This window comes from Vicugna pacos, chromosome 12 (assembly GCF_048564905.1).
Source record: "Vicugna pacos chromosome 12, VicPac4, whole genome shotgun sequence".
In the NCBI taxonomy this organism is placed as follows: domain Eukaryota; kingdom Metazoa; phylum Chordata; class Mammalia; order Artiodactyla; family Camelidae; genus Vicugna; species Vicugna pacos.
The window spans coordinates 28201919-28223419 of record NC_132998.1 but is presented as its reverse complement, the minus strand read 5'-3'; the positions used below and the strand labels follow the sequence as shown (position 1 = coordinate 28223419).

The following is a 21501-nucleotide window of genomic DNA, read 5'->3' as shown; positions in this document are numbered from 1 at the left end:
TATGCCTATGTCAAATTATCATTTATTCTCTGAAAAGCAGCACAAATACTGTTCATTCTGGTTTCAACACAAGTTCCTTAAAAAATGTTAAGGCCATTTAATGGAATCAAGGTCAACTGAAGATTACCCTGGCAGAAGTCACACTACTGAATAAAAACTTTTGAAAAAGAGCCATAAGTGGTTGTCTTGTGTTTTCCTTCTTGGTAACTGGAGAGCAATTTGTAGGATTTATTAGTCTCCAACATCTCCATCTCGATCTCCGATAAGCCAAAGAAAATGAAAACTTAAGGCTAACAAGGCTGTCCCGAGCAGATCACCCAGTGCCGTCAGATAGGGGATGGAGAAACTGTCTGGGTCCTTTCCTTTCCTCCAGAAATGATGGACCATCCAGTCGGCGATCCACAGCAAGGTAAACACCTAGAAGAGAACACCAAAAATTACTGCTGTGGCCTGGATGGTCCCAGCCCAGTCAACATGGCCATAAGGCTAAGACACTGCCTTCTCAAAGGAACAGCATCTAACTCAAGAACCATTCTGGAAAAGAATAATTGACAGGAATATTTTCTTTTCATAAGGGAAAAAAACCTATGTATCTCTGCAATTTATAACATTTTTCTTCAACTTGTCACATCTTTTCATTTTCTTCTAGCCTCCCCAAAACCACAATGATCTTTATATTTAACAGTGTTTGTTTTACAGTTGCCAAACCACTGTTACGTGTCAACTTCTATCTATGCGATAAATCTGTGAAGAAGGAAGACGACATAGGAAGAAGGAAACAAATAACTAAAATAAGGAGCAACATTCTCCTACTGCAGGTATAATGAAACTAAATGAAGATGGAGAACGCATCATTCATTTAATTACTAATTATGAGGCCCTCAGTGGATTGTCAAGGAAAAATCCAGTGCAATGGTTAGAACAATAGACAGAAGGTAGGTGAACTGAGGAATGAGTTGTCTGTATAGATACAGACATGGATAGAGTCAAAATATTTCCAATGGCTGTTCAAATATGAAGGTGATAACATGTATTTTCTAGGAGATCAGGAATATTAAGACCTTTGTAATGCTGTGAATTTTGAGATCGGACAAATGGTTTTTTTCTTTGATCCATTTAGAGTAAGAAGATTCTCTAATTTTCAAACTCTTGAAGTATAAAAGGGGTTTGGAATTAGAGAGGTTAATGTTGACTGGCTTGGGCCGAGCTGGCAAGTACAGTGCAGTGGTTGAGAGTACTCCTCTACACCTTCTAGCTGACTGTGGGCAAGTTACTTAACCTCTCTGATTCCGTTTCTCCAAATGAACATGAGAGATAATAATGGCATCTACCCTCGTGAGGATGTTGAGAGGGTTAAACAACAGACTAAATAATTCAGGGCTGGGCATGAAATAAACTTTCAATAGACGCCTGTTATTAGTAGATTTTAGCAGTGTCACTGCTGTTACTAGTTGCAGACTCTCGGACAGTGAGAACACGGGTATGCAGAGGAGGAGGCCCACCCAGGTCTAGCCTCGCCCAGGGTCTGTTACCCTTCGGTGCTCTGACAAATAGGCTGTGGAAGTAAGGTGTCTTCCCTGGCTTCTAAACTTCTGTGTGCTGTGCTTTAGCTCGGACACCTTGTCCAAGCGGAGAGACATACACCTGTCCCAAAGGAGTGAACTGCAGATGTCTTTGGACGTCCATCAGAGAGAGGGGTTGTACTTAAGTCCTATTTTCTTTTGCATGAGGTTGATTCTTCCTTAGTGTTTCACTGGCAAAGGCTGCGAATCATGCAACATTTCATCAGGACAATCCGTTTGCATGTGGAGGAAGCATGGAATATTAGAAATATTCCTGCACTTGGAAGTCATAAGGTCTGGATTTGATTCCCAGTTCTGCCATTTATCAGCTCTATACCTTTTGGGCAAACTTCTTACCATTGAACCTCAATTTCCTCATTTGAAGAAAACAAAACCCAAAAGGGCCTAATACCTGCCATACTTAACTTTGAGATAATTAGCAGGAGCCTTGGTTTAGGAAGATGAAGGGAAAGGTAAAAAGGTGGCACGGCCTCAGGTTACATTAATAAAAGTGTAATGTACAGACCCAGAGAGGGTGTCAGCCCACTGGGCCTGGAGGATTCCAGTCACATCTAGGCAGCGTGTTAGGGACTTGTTCACCCTCATGTCTCTAGAGCCTAGCAAACTAACAAGCTCACAAAGTAGATGCTCAAGAGCTGACTGAATGCGTGAGAACCAGCTGGAGACAAGGTCATATGAGAGACTCCTGTGAGAACGAGGACTGTTTGTCCTGGGCAAGGGGGGCAAGAGATGTAAACTTAGGAAGGTTATTCTGTCAGCAGATACCAGTTTATAATACACAGCACCAGAGTTTTAGGGTGAAGGATAAAAGTTACCAAAACAACTTAAAAAAAAAACAATTTGAGCTATCTATAAATGGAACAAGTTATACAGTAAACCCTGTATGACTGAAGTATATGAAGGCTTAATAAAGAAATGTGCTGATTGCGTGAGTAATACGTGCAGGAGGAAACAACAGTTTTAAAGACAATGAGGGGAGCTATTTTCTCTGGGATTGGTAGGAAATATAAACAAATAATCCATATTATATATGTGTTATAACATTACATATTTATACATTAACAATGTATTAAAGCTGTATTTATATACATTTAGAAAATGTACATCATACACACATGACATACAACTCACTGACTCCTAGTATAACATTCAGACTGAATGGGAGGTTCATCTAGAATGGGGGCTGGCAAACGACAGCCATGGGCCCAACTCAACCTACTGACTGTTTTTCATAAATAAAATTTTATTGGAACACAACTCTACCCATTTGTTTAACATACTGTGTATCTAGTCTATGATTTAGTCCTCACAATAGTCTTATTAAGTAGGTACTACTATTATCTCTAATGTTCACTTGGAGAAAGTGAGTCAGAGAAGGTAAGTGACCTGCTTTGGGGCTACAGTAACAGAATCATGTAGATGGGACAGAAACTATATGGCCCACAAAAACTGAGATATTTACTATCTGGCCTTTTACAAAAAAGGTGTGTCACCCCCTACTCAGGGGACAAATGCCTGCTCACGTGGAAAGAAAGAAAACGACATCCCTACCTCATTCCCCCAGATGAGATCCAGGGAGAGACAACTATAGAGAGCAGTACTTGGGAAGTTTAAGAAGACAATGTAAGAAAAGATCTTCAAAGCCTTAATGTAGGGAATCATTTCATAAATAAAATGCATAGTATATTAAAGGAACAGTTTATAAACAGTCTATAACCTACATTAAAGATTCCTGTGGCTCAATAAATACCATAAGTAAAATTAAAAATCATGCCCCTGGCTTGGGAAAAAAAAAATCTTTGCACTACATGTAACTGACAAAACACTGGTATTCCAAATATTTAGAGAGAATATCCAGAGAACTCCTACAGTTCATTAGAAAAAGAAATAATCAAACAGAAGAGAAAAGGAAACCTAAGGCTCTAATAAATATATGAAAAGATGCCCAACCTCACTCATAATATACAGATGTAAACTAAAACCACATTGGACTCCATTTCATATCCATCTGACTGACAGAAATCAACTTTTAAATGACAATAACAGTGAACATTGTTTTTGAAATGGCCTGTTATGGGGCCATGCAGTGTTCAAAGAGGTTAACATGTATGAACTGATTTAATTTTCAAAACATCTCCGTTAACATGCTATGGATTTTTACTATCCTTATTTGACATATGAAAAAACAAAGGCCTTTATAGAGTGTAAGAAACCTGCCCAAGATCACACAGCTCATAGGTGGAGTCAGGCTCAAACTCTTCCACTGAAGTTTAGTCTAACACTAAAGTTCAAGTTCTTATCCGTCGGTACAGTACACTGTTTTGATAAAACAGAACTCCACGTTGGCAACAGGAGTGCAAACTGGCACAACAACTTGGGGAGCAAAGTGGCCCTGTCTATCAAGTATGAAGATGTGTATCCCCTCCATTCAGCAACTCCACATACAAACTGGTTTTTTTTTTCCCCTTCTGCAGCACAGGCAAAAGGATAGAGCTATGTAGGCTAGAGGAGGCTGGCTAAGGGGCTCTGCTGACCCCAGGTCCTATGTGGCCCCCAAGGACTGAGGGGACCAATATCTGGGTATCCTTGTGGCTGTTCTGTATACATACGTACTAAGGGAAACGTACAAGAGTATTCACTGCATCGTTGTTGTAAAAGTCAAAAACTGGAAATAAGCTAAAATGTCTACTGACAGAAGAATGGTTAAATTAACTCTTAGATCACACAACTGAACACTTTTATAGAAGCTAAAATAAATGAAAAAGAGCTATATGAATCAATATGAGTATATCTCAAAAGCATAAGGTTGAATGAGAAACAGTTGAAGACTATGTACAGTATGTGATTCTAATAAGGTTTGTAAGTATTAAAAGCAATACAATGTGTTATTTATAGATACACATATCTGTAGCAATAGTATAAAAACATGCATGGCAACGATACATACCAATTTGGAATGCTAATAACTGCTAGGGAAGGGAAATGAGACCAAGAAGGGATACACAGGAGGTACCAACCACATATATAATGTATTTTTATTGATCATTTTGAAATAGTTATTTAAATAATCTGCTAACGGTTGCTAAAGCTGGGTGGTAAGTACATGGCTGTCTTATTTCCTATAATTTCCTGTACACTTGTACTTTGTAATACAAAGTGTAAGCAGCTGGAACAGTGGTAATTCACTGACCAGGGCTGCCTGAGCTACAACTTAAATACCTATCCAGAGGGCTGCCGAGAAAGGAAGGCAGTAAGTATGCCTTGTAACATCCCTGAAAGTTTGGATTTGTAAGTACCAAGTGGTGCTGAGGCTGACACCAAATGATTACTTAAAAGTCTGTGAATGGAGTAAGCAAATGTCTGCATTTTCTCAGCATTCTGGCAACTGTCCTCCCCAGGTAAGAGAATAAAGAGATGTTTTCTGGAGAAACTGAATGGGAAAGACTCAGGCCTCAAGGATACTAGGCTAGCCTATGAAGTACTGGCTGAGAATGAGGATGAATTGGAAATCTGCAGTTAACAGTGGGATTCCTTCAGACCTTTATTTTCCTCCAAGAACAGTGGCAGGCAGGCATGTAACTCCCCAGGGAGGAGGTTGGATGTTCAAATCCAGAGGGCTCCCAGCAAAATGGCCAGCTGCCCCTGCCCCAATCCTCCAATAGTAAAGTGCCCAGTCAACAGCTTCTCCCACTGCCAAGCTACTTAGCCTCTCCACGTGTCAGTCACCATCCTGTAAACTAGAGGAAACAACCCCTAGCTCATGGAGAGGATGATGGGCGTATTAAGTAGTGCAGAACACTTAGGACAGTGCTTGACACACAGAAAGAACTTAACTACTTGTTATGAGTTTTTTTTTAAAAAAAAAAATGGGTCCTATATGAAGAAATAAGAATCTAACTTTTTCAACAGCAGCAGTGGGAGAAAAGGGAGCAACACCTTCAAAGTCCCAAGAGAAAAGTAATTCTAATTCGTAATTCTGTGCCCAATTTATCAACCAAGTGTTGAGGGTAAACTAAAGGTATCTTAAGAGATGCATGTACTCAGATAAATTCTCCCATGTTCTCTTTCTTTGGAACTTTCTTGAAGATTGGTTGATGCAAAATGAGGGAGAGAACCAAGAAAGACAAAGGCTTGGGATCCTGGAAATAGAACAGCCAACCTAAGAGAGAGTGAGGGAAGGCTCCAGGATAGAGCTGGACAGCGGGCAGGGGACAGAATCCAGACAGAGCTGGAGGACAGGGTGCTCCAGGATAAGGGCAAATTAGCAAATTATCTAATATAACATAGAGTTTTGGGGCAAAAGCCTAATTATAGGTGGGGGATAGCTGTGATGGAGCACTTGGCCAAAAAATTAAGGATAGGTATACAGAAAATGATGCAAGTGAAAAACACAGGGCAATTACCTGCAGAATAAAATTAAAGAGACTTAAAAGGAAAGGAAATAAGTTATAATACATGATGTGGCTCTGTGATAAATGATAATATATAAATTACAATATAATTATTACTTATTTATTAAATAAAAATTGAGCATTACTATGTTAGAAGGATGAAAGTTAGGGACATAAGGCATTGGATAAAATAGCTAAATCCTCACTAGCATAACTCTAGGTCCATAGATAATTTCTTAAATTGATAGAGCAGTATTAGCAATACAAGTACAGTAGAGAGATAAATAACAGAAGAAAGAGCCAAAGGAGCTCTGGTATCTAGAGTATTAGTGTCTAGTGTTTACACACACATAAAATATCTAGAATAAAATAAATACAACGGAACAGAATAAAAACTACCAGCATGTAAAAAAAAAGTATTAGCATGTATAGCACACAGTAAGGATATTTCATAAAGCTTTTGTTTCAGCTATGAAATTATATAAATTTATATATAAATAAAACACATAAGTGTGTGTGCATTTATTTCAATATAAACATATTTCTTACTTAGGGTTATAGTAAAAAATGTTTAAAAGCTACTGATCTAACATGGACACATTACCTGTTACATTCTAGGGATCCAACGAGTAAATCCCTGGAAGAGGAAAACCATGTTTTCTTTCTATTTGATCACATGATAAGCCTGAAACCAGTGGCTGGGTACTGAAGAGGCTCAACCACTGAGTAACCATGTTACTGTTAACAAGTGAAAAAACCTCTACGTCTTAGTCTCCTCATCTCTAAAATGAGACTCCCAGGCTGGTCACAGAAATTAAATGAGATAATACATTTAAGGGGTTAAGCAAATATTTGGTACAATAAATATTAGTACTATCATCATTGACTATTGATTGTTACTCTGTCTCAGAATTTATGATCTTCGTTTAAAAAGTAATTGGAATAGAGACATGACTTTTTGCCTTCAGAAGCCTTCGTTTGGGCTTCTATTTAAAGTGGATGACTTTACGGTTCCACATGTTCTGGGTCTAAAGTACAAAAGTAAGAAATTTGCTGTCATGAACGACGTAGCGATTGCTCTTACCTTTGCGTTTCTTCCCCCACCCCTACCCACATTCTTAGTCTAGTAAAGGAATTTATTTAAGTTCCCTTCCCATGCAATTTCTTTTTAAAGGTATTTTGACCACTGAAAGTTCAAGCAGATTTAAATTTATCAATGTTTTTATAAATTAACAAAGGATATCAGTGTTTTTTTTGGAACACTGTGTAAATCAAAATCACAATAAGTATCAGATACTTCTTAAAGCAACATGCATTATTTTCAAACAAAATGATTACTTAAGAAATGTATGCTTTTTCAGTGGGAAAACACAACCAAAATCTAACCAAGGGTGGACTGTGTTCTTACATCGTCTGTTTTTTATGAAATATGCATAACTTCTTTGGGTAAATATACCTTCTGAAAAGGCAACTTTGTAGCCCCAGCTACTCATGCATGTTCTAGATGTACTGCTTGGAATTTAAATAAATACATAAAGCACAAGAATATATATTTGCTTTGGACAATACTGATTCTCTCAGCCAGCTCCTTTTCTGAGCTAGAATCAACATTCTCATGCAACTACCCCTCAGCGCCCTGCTGCCAGTAACAGCCTTGTGTGTCGTGTGAAGAAAGATGATTTCTTTGGGAGAGAAATGTTTAGAAAGATGACACAAATAAGCACCACAAATAGCAAGTTAGTACAGTTCTTCCTAAGCTTTCACTTGCAAAGGCTGAATTTATTTCCCCTATGAAAATATGCTTCTCTAATTCCCAGATTGGATATGCTACTCAATAAAATCCAATATTTAAACATCTGCTAAGAAGAATTTGGGATATCGGTCAACAGGAATTCAATCTACTCCTGATATACAGATAAAAGCATCTTTTCTTTGGTGTGAATTATTTTTATGAGCTGGAACATGGGGGATAATAGTCACTGAAGTTCCCAAGGAGTACATGACACAAAAATGGTTATGACCTTTTATCCAAAAAAAACCCCTTAGAATGTGTTCAGGAGACCATACAACAATATTCATAGCCTTGGTTTTCAACAGCAAAAAAACTACAAACAACCTGAAAGTCCATTAAAAGAAGAATGGATGAAAAAAAAAAAAAGAATGAATGAATAAATTATGGAATATTCATACAATGGAATACTGTATAACTAAAGAGATGAACAACAGTTCCACATATGAATGAATATCAAATACAATGCTGGGCAAAAGAAGAAAGCCACTTAAACACAAGTTCACTATGACTCCATATTTATAAGTTTCAAAACCATGCAAAACTGAAAATATACATTCTTAGGCATACAAATAAATGCATTAAGTCATAGGGAAAAGCAAAAACTTGTCAGCCATGCAATTCAGAATCAATAGTTTGCTTTGAGGAGGAGAAAGGAGTGCATAGGTAGCTTTAAAAGGCACAGGTACTAAGGCACCAGTAGTGTTATAATTCTCAAGCTGACTGGTGAGTGTCCTTGTGTTCATTGTATTATTATTCTTTATACCTTACGCATGCCATTATTGTTTATCTATTCAATAGTTAACATACAATTAAATTTTTCTAAAAAACACAGTAATTTTTGGCTGAGCATTCATTAATCTGACCCAATTATTCCTGCCATTGATCACTCCCTCATCTGACCATGTCATTCCCTTCCAATCATGCAAAGAACCAATGATAGCTAATGTCACTTAATATTATGAAATGACAACCTGAAAATCAAGAAAAACGTCAAACTAAATAAGATGTTTCTTAGTTTAATAATAATAAGGAAAAAAGAGGAGAATAAAACATACATAAACAGCTAGAGAAAATGAACATTTGCTGATTTTCTACTACACACTAAGTAAAATTACTTTAATGCTGTTAACATCCATAGAATATAAGGGAAAGATGCAATCAGCAGAGATCAGGCCCTAAACAATTTAGGTATTTCCTCTTTGCCCTCTGCCTATAGCCCAAAGATGGCCCTGCTTCTAATGCTACCCCCTTTTCAAGTAGTAAGACTGTTGTCCAGCAAACCATTTCACTGGAAAAAAAGAATATTCATTTATTCAAAACTATTTATTGAGTGCCTTTTCAATATATTACTCAAATTTGAGAAATTTTTTTTAAAAAAATAGCACACAATGGAGATTCCTCAAAAGATTAGGAATAGACTTACCGTATGACCCAGGAATTCCGCTCCTGGGCATTATGGAATTATGGAGCTCTTATGGTAGCTCACAGACAAAACAATGTGAATGAATATATGTATGTTCATGTATAACTGAAAAATTGTGCTCTACACGGAATTTGACACAACACTGTAAAATGATTATAAATCAATAAAAAGAATGTTAAAAAAATAAACATGCAGAGAAACATGAAAAAAATAGCACATGAAAATATTTGTGGTGGTGGTCTTTGAGTATGGGGGTTATGGACAATTATACAATGATGAATAGGTGTTGCTTTATGATAAGAAACAAAACTCAATAGACTAAAAATATCCCCATGAAACAAGACCAAAAAGCCCTTCCTTGACTGAGCTCAGTATGGAAATCTGTTTTTCCCCTTTACTAGGTAACATACAGTCTCAGTGAACAGATTTAAAAGGATAACTGTGAAATCTATAGGAACTGAGTAATGGATATCACTTGAAAATGGAAACTACCTGAAAGAACATTTTGCAGGTAAAAGAATCAGAAGTATAGTTCTGAACTTCTTTGACGTACGAAAGCTAAACAAACCCTGAAAAGAAGATAACCCATTTTTATGGGAGGGGATTAAAGGAAGGGGCAAAGAAATAACTAAGATATTTGAAACCTAGAAAATAGATCTTTTCTTGATAAAGAAGGGTGTAGTCATTAGAGACAGAATATGGAGAAAAGAAGAGACTAGAATTGGATATACAAAGGAAGGAGCATGCTTAATTAATTAACATCTAAGAAAAAGCAGCTATGAGAAGTGCAGAATGGTATAATCACTTTGGAAAAAGAGCTTGGCAGTTTTTTTTTTTATAAAGTTAAGCATGTATTTTCCGTAAGATCCAGTAATTCTACTCCTGGGTGTTTGCTCACAGGAAATAAAAACATATGTCTATACAAAGACTTGTACACGAATGTTAATAGCAGCTTCATTCACAACAGCCCCAAACTGTACACAACTCAAATGTTCATCAGCAGGTGAACGGATAAACCAACTGTGATATATTCACAGGACGGAATACTAAGGACCAAAACAGAACAAATTATTAACACATGTAACAATATGGATACACTTCAAAAACATATGCTGAGTAAAACAAGGAGAAAACAAAGAGTATATACTTAGATTCATTTATATGAAATTCTAGAAAAGGGGAATATAATTTATAGTGACAGAGAAATGGTCAGTGGTTGCCTAGGGCCAGGCATGAAGGGGAACTGACAGCAGAGAAGCATGAGGGAACTTTTGGGGATGAAGGTAATGTTCTATGTGTTGACTGTGGTGCTTGTTACATGGATGCACACATATGCCAAAACTCATCAAATTCTACACTTTACATGGGTGTATTTTACTGTATGTAATTATACTTTAATGTTATTTTCTTTTAAATTGCATAGGTTGGAGAGGTCATCTTTGTATGTCAAGAAGCAGTGTGCTGCACATAGGAGAGGTCTGACAAATGTCTGTTGAGTTTTTGAACCTGTCCAGAAAGGGAATGCCTAAAAATCTACAAGGACTCTGGTAGAGTTTTCTTCTCAGCAACAGCCTAGAGCAGGTGTTGGCAAACTACAGCCTGCAGGACAAATCTGGCTACCACCTGTGCGGCCCATAAGCTAAGAACGATTTTTACATTTTTAAATGGAAGGAAGAACTGTATTTTGTGACCTGTGAACATGATATGAAATCCAGTTCTCAGTGTCCATGAGTAAAGTTTTGGGGGCATGGCCATGCTCATTTATTCACACATTGTTCATGGCTGCTTCTGTGATGTCATGGCAGAGCGGAGGACTTGTGACAGAGACCATGTGGCCCTGCAAGGCCTAAAATGCTGACTACCTGGTCCTTTACAGAAAGTTTGCTGCTCCCTGCCCTAGAGTACAGAGCCTCTTGTCGTCATCCTTCACCAGCAAACAGTGAAATTACCAGGTTAAGTTCTCGGTCCTTTTACTTGTCCCGTGATGGAGCAGACAGAACAAAGACTTCGGAGTAATACAAATCTAAGTGCACATTTTATCTACCACTTAACTACTTCTATTACTTTGGGCAAATTTTTAAAGCTTTCAGTTTTCGTATGTGTCACTTGGCAAGTAGGGAAGGCTATATGTATCTCAGGATTGCTCAAAGGATATATGAAATAATGTAAACAAAACACATGTCTGGCAGTTAATAGACATCATAAATATTAGCTCATATTCTTCTAAATGAGGTCTTCAAGAACAGTGGCTTATCAAAGGGGGCAGGGTAGGGGGAGAATGAACATGATCACCCACCAAAAGCTACTGTTCCCCACTTTGCCTCAGTTCTGTTCTGGCAGAAGTTAGTTATCAAGCTTCATGTACTTTTTTTTTTTTTAAGCTGTTAATGCCCATTTCTGTTCCTAATGTAAATTAAGTGCTCTTTCTGTGTCAGGCTTCCTTTGCTTGACCTCATGTTTGTGATAGTCACAATATTGTTGTGAATGTACTGTTGCATAAAAGCGTAGATCATTCATTATTCCTGCTCTAGTCATAGTGAAATACACTATATTTCATTGTGAAACTTTGGTTTTTAAAATAACTTTAAAGCTTAGCACTCTGTTTAACTGGCTAAGATTTTTTTTTAATCTACATTGTTATAACGCTTAAGCAGTCATAAATATTTTATTTGTACTTGTTAAGCATATAACACTGCTTTTTAAAAAAGACATCCTCTTCAAATTGTTCTGTGTGTATGTTTCACCTCTCCAACAGATCTATTATCTCTTTTAGATGGGGAACCTTGTCAAGTATTTGCCCCATTACCCAAACAAAGTACACTCAATATATCCCGAATCCAATTTAACAAATATTTATTTATATCTAACATACAAAACACTGTGATAAACCTTCTGAGCATTCAGAGTAGAACAAGACATGGTTATTGCTTTCAATGAGATCAGAATCTAAATGAAGAAATATAACTGAAATGCCAAAAATAATCCAAGAATAATATAAAGCTGAATATTCATTTTATAAATATTTACTGTACCAGGCAGGGGCTGGATGCTGAGTCAACGATGATGAATAAAACATAATCCCTAAATGAGCCTGAACTAGCAACACACTCTGCTATCCTCTGGGGAAAAAATGGAAGAGACCCTTGGCAAAGCTGGAATGTAACACCATAGAGACCTAAACTGACATTCTCCAGAGCACTTCCCGAAGCAGATGATTTACAGAAGTTAATTATTAACCCAAGATTCTCAGAGAGAAGAGATGACTTCACAAAGTAGACAGCTTCCACCCAAGACCAGCAAAAGGAGTTATAGTTACAAATAACAGAATGGTTTTTTAGACTTTCTTTTGGCCAACCAAAACCATTGCCAACATTTCATACTACACCTGAATTAACGTTACAGGTGAAATAAAGACAACCTACAGGTAGGATAAAAGAAAAGCTATTCCCTGGTTACCTAGGAAATCGCTGAGACTTGTTTTCTTGGTCAGGCCTGGAAAATCTGAGGTTATGGAAGTGAAGTGTACTGTAGCCCCTTCTTAACAACACTTCTAATTCTTGTTTATCTCACACTTATTACTGTCCAGTGTCTCAAATGCTTCGACCCAGCTACTGTACCATCAGATGTTTCAATAAAGAAATTCAAAGACCCCTCCACCACAAAGAAATTATACTGACTGACTCAAACTGAAATCAGATACCCCATCTTCAAGAAGAATCAACACGTGAGGTGAAGGTCTGGATAATCCTTACTCATATCCTGCAGCTTTGACTGAGTGAGGAACAAAAGAGGGGACTGAGAATGGAAAACATTCCCACATCCCTAGGAAAAGACTGATCTTTAGTCATGGTAACAAGAAGCCACCAAAAGTGGTTTCAAATTCATTCAATCAATAAACAGCTTGCCTTACTGAAAGCATTTTAGAAGGAAGCCACTCAGTCATAGTCTTTGCTTAGCCAATTAGGAATAAATCCAGTTTAATAAATGTAACTCTGAGGACCAACCAAACAACAGTAGTCACACCCAAATATCCACACCTCTAAAGATGACACCAGCCTACTCAAGCTTTTAAAAATCTGCCCAACCCTGAACTCCATGCTTCTCTAAAACTCTATAAAAGACCATTGGTTTGCTCTCCTTGGAGAGATTTTGCCTGATCCCAGCACAGATCCCTTACAAGAGTAAGCAAGACATTTAAATTTGTCTTTTTTTACTTCGGACACTGAATGATGGCCTCATCATCCTTTGATACACTTTAAAGGTCCCTTTTAATAAATGCAAAAATGTTTAGAGACTTTTTGCTTTTACACATTTCCTAGATGGTACAAAAAAAAACCCAATTTAGATTAGCTTTATTATGCAGAACTAACACAGTCACTTAGCTTTGAAATAAAAAAGCAGTATGGTGCTAAACATTTATTTTTTAAATCACAAAAATCAAATTTAAATTACAGAATCATTCAGGTCAGTATTTTCTGGCTGAATATTCTGGGATCACAAGCAATCGAGATTTTATTCTGGCAAATTTCTTGAATAAGGATTTTTATGCTTTTCAATTAAGTGCTTTCACATAGCTGTGTTATAAGATTTTTTTTTTTTTGTAGATGATGTGAAAATTCCTCTAAGTCATGTCTGCAATCTCAGCAAAATTCAGAAGACAGGCAGTAACATCTTAACCAGAGCACTAGGAAAAGAGGGCTTAGCTTCTCTGGTCCTAACTGCATCCTCATTAGCCTTGACAGGAAGGAAAAGAGCTCCCTTTCTCAACGCCTTGCTACACAGGGCTTTCGCACACTGTGCCTCCAATGAGGCAGGCAGTCATTTCATCTTCTGTGCTTACTGGCCTGGAGCCCAAGTATATCTCTCCAGAGAATGAGTCATAAATATGGATTTAGGAAAGTGTCTCAATTTTAAAACCCTACACCTAAGCTATAACAGCATAACACACTATTATATCACAAAAATGCAATCACAGGGCTAAAAAGAAATCTTAAAAAAATCACCCATTTTATTTTCCTACCTTAACCATATTAATCAACTCCCAAAGGTAAAGGAGATATTTTCACAACTATTAAAAAAAAATCTTCCAACTGGAGATCCTCCCTTTGCACCTCCCTTATCATTCTCTTCACACTTTTCCCTCAACCCAAGCTGACAGACAGAAACCAATTTGGAGACAGAAGCACAACAGTCACATAGAAAGAATACAGAGATCTTTACTTCCCAGTTGGAATCCAGTGGATTTAAATCCTGAAGAATGAGAAAGAAAGGTGAGTGAAGTTAGGCAACCTGTTAAAATCTGGTTGCTTAGCTCTTTCCTTTGAGATGTCATCTGGGAATGGGATTTGAGATAATGTCATAATAAAAAAAAGACATAATCACACCATTTAATAGGGGCCTGCTATGTGTCAGATATTTTAACATTATGACTGCTGTGCAAAGAGGAATCATTATCCTCGTTCTACAGGCAAGAACAATAAGACCCCCAAGGAATTAAGTAACTTGCCCAGGGCTAAGCCAATTAACTTGCTCAACTACTGGGTGGTTATCCTGGGATTCCAATTATGGCTACGTTGCCACCGTATGGCTACATTTTCTTTACTCAGAAGAATGACTCCAAAGAATGAGTTGGGTAGCAGAATCATGGTAGGGACTCAATGCTAGACTCACAGGTTCCAATCCCCTCACTGACACCCTGAGACTCACTGCCCCGGTGATCCACAGCTACTAGTGATGATGATATTAAAAGGCTAAGACAACAGCTGCACCTTACATGCATTATCTCATTCCATCCTCACACCAACCCACAAGGTAGTTCTGTTCTTAGCCTCTCTTTACAGATGAGAAAACAGATGTGAGATTACCTTCACTAAGCCAACACAGGCAGTGAGTAGTGAAAACCAAAGCCCAGGCCCCTTCATAATATATGACCTTGCATCACAGGACTGTATATCCTGAGTTTTCTCATTTATTTAATGTCACTCCTGTCTGCTGAATGGCATTTTCTGTGGATTCCACAAAACAAAATTTTATCCATTGGAAAGCTTCCTTCCCTACCTAGGAAAAAGACCTCTCCCACTACTGAGCTTCCATAGCACTTAATCCTTCTCTCAGGACATATTTATGTCCTTGACTGGATTCCTCCTTGACTTCTGTAGGCACAGATCCTGAGTAAACTTTGTGTAACAAATGTCCTTAGAAGGCAAAACACCTGGCTGGAAGAAATATGAAGATCTAATGAAACCAGAGAGAAGAGGCAGCTTTAAGCCTTCAGCAACTGCCATCTTAAAAACTATGACCCTCACTAAGAGCAAAACAAAGTGTCAAACTTATTCTTGTAAACACAGTGGTTAGGAGCATAGGCTGGATCCAGACTCCATCTTGCTGTGTGGACTTGGACAAGTCCCTCAACTTCCCTCCACGTCAACGGCCTCATCTATAAATGGCAACTAACAGTGTAGCTTGCCTCAGCGGGTAGTGGTAGGTATTCAGTGAGCTCATGCATGTGAAGTGCCTAGGACAGCACATGGCTCAGAATAAATGCTATATAAATATTTGCTATTACCATTTTTGAAACTCATATATACTGAAAAAGTGGCTCAGATCACTAAACCTCATGGAGGGAATTGTCAGAGATGGAAAATTTTCAGAATGAACAACTTAGGTGATAAGGAGATGGACTGGCTTATATGGAAGAGAACCAGTTCTTTTTATCTTCCAAAAGTTGCAGATGAAGAGGAAATATAACTGAACACTATAAAATAACAAGTCAAATTATGGCAGAAAGAGATAAATATAGACTTACAGGTAAAGTAAGAGATACTAGAACACGGAGTGCACCTGGGGATCTGAAGGAGACTGTTTTAGGCAGAAGAAATATAAAAACAAACAGCTTCTAACTGAAAAACAGACTAAATCTTTTCACTTGCAGCTTCCTGTCTACCATCCCTACTGATAGGGGAAAGATTATGAGAGAAATAATTTAGTTTTAGACATGTTAAGTTTGAAATGTGTTTTCAACGTTTAACTGAAGATGTAAGAGCCTAGCCTGGATCTATCAGTTTGGGAGTTAGCAAGGAAAGGGTGGTATCTGAAGCTTAGGGCACTCACCAGAAGAGCAAGAAAACGGGGTCCTGCAGTAAAGAACAGGGGTCAAAAGGAAGGAGAATGGTGAGGAGATGAAAAAGGCCTCAGGACACTGAATAACCAGCTCCAATAAAGAGAGGAAGATAAAAATGGCGTCTATGACAATAATGAAGACATACTGCAGCTACCGCCATTATTGGAAACTTATTATGTTCCAGGAACTCTACCAAGTATTTTATTTGCCTTAGCTTAGTCTTCATTACTATCCTCTGAGGTAGGAAAAAAATAAGGCCAGAGGTGTTACGAAACTTGACTAAGGTCACAAAATAAGCAGCAGAGCAGCAATTTAGACTCAGGTCTGACTCTAAAGACTCTGTGATCTTTCTACAGTGTTCTGCATACTGGGATCTTACCTCCCCTGTTCTTTCCTTTGTCCTTTGTATGTGAAGAAAGTGATGATTTATAAGGTTTATAAATATTTTTCTTCTGTGAAAACATTTATTTTTATGTCTTCACAGTTAAAATAATGGCACTGAATCACATGAATGTGACTTCAGAACTAAGACACTGGCAATGCTTCTGTTAGTAAGTATGCAGACCATATTTCTACTACCATGTTCTACTAGATAAGAAATGGAAGACGTTTGCTCTCAATTTGTACCATTTGTGTTGTGGCCATGTTCATGTCACAAATACAGGTTTCAAAATAACCACGAACTATTACTTATAAAACAGAAACACTTCTTAGGACATCCTATCATCAATATCCAGTTTATATATTTTTTTCATGAAGGGCATTCACTTGCTCATTTAAGTTGGGCTTGGGATTTGCTGAGAATAATTATTCTTGAGACTAAGAATCTATTGGGAAGTGTAAGATGGTGCAACTTGTACATAAGTGTAAAATTAAAAAAAAACCAAACACTGCCTACTGAAAGGTAGTAATAAAAACTAAGGAGATTTCTGCTTTCAAAATTATATCAATAGGAAGTATAAGTATTACTATTTTACTAAGGGCAGTTTCACATTTATTGATATGGATTCAAGTTTCTCATCAGGTGTATGTAAACTTTGACCCTCCCTTCCAAAAAAAAAAATATTAAAGCACTTTTAAAGAATGAAAGCCATGCATAGGCACAAAGTGTGATTCTGAAGTTACACAGGAAGATGCCTATAACTTATTGTTATAAGAAGGTAAGTCTTAGGCTCCTCTCTAAACTATCCCATGCATTTAAACCTTATCTCCCACAGCTTAGAGAAGATCCTACAGCACAAGGACAGTATCTTCTATTTCTTTGTACAGTGACTAGCACAGTGCACTACATATGTGATAAAATCCTGATATTTATAATTCTCACCTTTATATGCTAAAAATCTGTCATTCTACCAATTAAGGGAAACATTTGTCTCTCCCACATTAAAAAACAGATACAGGCACATTTTCTACAACCAAACTTTCACATCAATTTCCCATGGGATTGGGTACTTCTAGAAGTTTAGCAAAATTCTTAATAACCTAATTTTCTGTATGAAACAATCACTGCTTAAAAATGGGAGTTAAAATTTTCATTTAGTAATAGTTTTGATTAATTGAATTATATTAACGAACACTTTGCCGGAATTTAACAGGCACCTAGGGCTAGAAAAATCATTCTTCTTTCCTACTGAAATATTTTCTAGCAGAAAAAAAAGTAATATACTCCAAATGGGCCTATCTTTTTGCCTTCTGTAGGTTATGTCATCCAAAGTTTAAGCTTTTATCTCTTTACAGACAAAGGAAGCATACTAGGATTTCAAACACAAAGGGGAACTAGTAGAGGCTTTAAATTAAATAGGGAAATGAACTACAATGTACAGCTGTTTTTTCTTTGCTCAAGAGATTGCCACTCTGTTTATCTGACTGACAGTTACCTTTGTACCTTCTCCGGTTTATTATACTATCCACGTATTACGTCCTTGAAAAAGGCCATAGGGAATAAGGCAAACAAATGAATTACAGACAGAAAACCCTGACGAGGATATCAAAATTCTCTTCTGTATCTCTTAGAAGGAAGGCCAACAAGGTCCACCACAGCCTGGAATTCCATAATATGCTTTTGATTTCACAAATTAACAGGTTTTGAGCAGTCAATGGAGTATCTGAATAAGTAAGATGTGAAGGCAGGGAAATGACCACTTAGAGGGAAAGAACCCAGTCATCTCTAAATTTGGAGAAGAAAGTACACTCTGGTTCTCTGAAGTTGTGGGTTCAGTGGGCTAATTTGATATAGAAGAAAAATTACGTTCTAAACCCAACTGTGCCCTTTGCCAGAGCTAGCAGTCTCATGAATGCTGACTGACGGCACAAAAGGTATAATGGGTAATCAGTATGGTTACCTTGGTGCCAACCCATTCTTCATGTGGAGGAAAAAAAAAACAAACTCAAAATGCAGTGTGGCTAGAGGTGTACCAAATAATGCCTTTCACACATTACTCTGGCCTTGACATATTCCAACCACTCTGATTGCTCTTGGGCACTGGGTAAGAATATGAGTAAGAGTACAATCCAGCACATCTACAGACTCTGGTTCAGTGGCCTTAATGTCACAAAACAAAATCACATTTGTTAGGTTCCTTCTACTCTCAAGACACACAATAAGCACCTAAACAATGAAATTGACATGTAAGTAGATTGTTAAAATTTTTTTAAAGTTTCAAAAAATGGAGTCAGTGGGCACCTATGGCAAAATAAGACACGAACCCAACCATTCTAAGTCTCAAACAATTTCAAACTCAAGTTGTCTTCTTACTTTTCACTTCCAGTAAGAAATAGTCAGCTATAGGACCAAAATTAGAAAGTCAATATGCTCTGAAAAATCCTCATTTTAAAACTCCTTACTATGTAAAAATTCAAATATATACAAAAGTAGACAGAATAGTACAAATTATCCCTACACCGCTCATGTTCCATCCTTCAGCTTCATCAATTTTCAACTCATTTCCAATTTTGCCTTATCTAAAGCCAAACTTGCACTTTCCCTTGATATCAAGTCACTTCATCTCTAAACATTTTAGTAAATTCTTACAATTTTGACTGAATGCTGATAGCATTTGTGGTTTTGTTTTATTTTTCATTGCTTTTATTTTAAATACCTACGTCAATGAAAGAGGAAATTTGAGCAAGGAGAAGAAAATTTAGAATTTTTTTCATTTTTTCTGGAATTTCTGGTACCTAAATACAGTTGGATACTTTTCTCCTTCTGAAGGGGAGACAGAGCTAACAAGATATAGTCATTCAGTCTAACAAACAGTAACTGAGCACTAGGGATGAGGCTAGGTGCTAGAGATACAAACATGAGTAAAACAAAGACCCTTTCTCTAGAATGGGTAAAACAAACACACAAACAGATAATGTCAATATAATGTGGAAAAGCTAGGGTAATGGTATTCACGGGTACCACCACCAGAACAGAGAATAAAGGCACTTAGACCAAATTAGGTATTCAAGAAAAGCTTCCAGGGAGAGATGATACTTGAGTAAAAGCAAAAATACTGCAAAGAACTGTTACTATGTCATTATAATAAGTTCAATATCAAGTTTCCTTCCATAGGATTTCCTTCATTTAGTTGACTGGGGAGTTAGGGGGCGGGGGTGGGGGTTTCCTTAAAGAACATTAGTCTGGGAAGAGGGTGAAATATCAAGAATTAAAAAAACACTCTATCATGTCTTATGGAGAAAATCAAAAGGAAAAAAGGCTTGGTCTCTACCCTCAAGGAGGTAGGAATCTGGATGGGGAGAAATCAAACATGTATTAGAAAATTTTACTATATAATAGTCAATCAAAATACAGAGTTTAGTAATAAGAAGACTGGTGTGTACTGAAATATGTGAGCAAGAGCTGGAACTTAAACCCAGGTTTTGAATATAAATTTACCCAGATGAAAAAGGAACCCAACCGAGTAAAAATACTAAAAGTTGAGTCTTAAGTTGTGAAAGTCTTCATCTTTAAAAAAGTATCTATTTTTTTCTGTCCATCTTTGAATGAAGTATGCAGGAAAAAGTGAAGATCTTCCATCTAACCTTAGTCTCCAAAGAGGTGTACAAATGTGTGTGTTTGTGTATGTGTTATATATGTTAGTGTCAGAGCACGAAGATTTGATCTGAGAAGTTACAGTGTGATTCTAAGCTATTCTGTTGGAATAATGCACAATGTCAGGTACAAAAACAAAGATCTGCTCTGGCAGATACCTGATTTTAGGGGGAGAAAACAAAAACTAAAACCCATAAAAATGACAGTCATAAAAGACACATAAGAAGATTCACTCAATACTATAAGGTAAAAAAAATTTCAATTGTCATTCAGCGATCAATAGCTCACCATTTATAATTGTTTAATAACAACAACAGCAGTGTCAGGTAACACTCATATAGCATCTACTACAAAACAAGCTTTATTCATTTAATCCTCAAAAGTGCCTATGAGGTAGGAACTACCACAGATCTTCCTTGACTTATGATGGGGTTCCACCCCAATAAAACCATGGTAATTTGAAAATACTGTAAGTTGAAAATGCATTTAATACAACCCTACTGAACATCATAGCATAGCCTAGCCTGACTTCAACATGCTGGGAACCCTTACACTATCCTACAACTGGGCGAAACCATCTAACACAAAGCCTATTTTACAGTAAAGTGTTAGAGTAGCTCATGTAATTTATTGTACTGCAAGTGAAAAACAGAATAGTTGTTTGGATACAGGATGGTCTTAAGTGTATCGGTTGGTTACCCTCATGAGCATGCGGCTGACTCGGTGCCATGGCTCACTGCTACTGCCCAGCATCAGAAGACAGTGTCACACTGGATGTCACTAGCCCGGGAAATATCAAAATTTAAAATGTGAAGTATGGTTTCTACTGAATGCATTATCACTTTTGTACATCACAGAACTGAAAAATCCTAAGTTTGACTGTCTGTGTTCCTCCCATTTTATTGAGGGGGTAATTGAGACACAGAGATAGTAATATTCTTTCCTCAACTCAGTTTTTCAAACTTCACTGGTCAGAATTTAGGTCAGAGGTTAAAAAAAAGACATCTAGGTATACTGTGAGTATAGGTTGAAATCTAGTATTTTTATAAATTCAGAAAAATTTCTTATATCCTTCACTAACTTAAGTGAAATGATACATGATCATATACTGGCACAGAACCATAAACATAAATGTCAAATCAATCCATGAGGTGAA

The 21501-nt window shown here is 37.2% G+C and overlaps 1 protein-coding gene and 1 long non-coding RNA gene across 6 annotated transcripts in view; one reads left to right on the top strand and one right to left on the bottom strand.

Moving 5' to 3' along the window:
- Nucleotides 1–21501, bottom strand: part of SLC41A2 (solute carrier family 41 member 2) — a 103966-nt gene continuing 82465 nt past the window's right edge. For all 5 annotated transcript variants that reach the window (XM_072973079.1, XM_072973077.1, XM_072973081.1 and 2 more), the window contains one exon: nt 1–417. In XM_072973079.1, coding sequence (XP_072829180.1) covers nt 232–417 — 186 coding nt within the window. In that variant the 3' untranslated portion in view covers nt 1–231. The remainder of the gene's footprint in view (nt 418–21501) is intronic.
- Nucleotides 11069–13119, top strand: LOC140700450 (uncharacterized). Its single transcript, XR_012078842.1, has 3 exons — nt 11069–11141; nt 12225–12613; nt 12776–13119. It is a non-coding gene; the product is annotated as an uncharacterized lncRNA (long non-coding RNA).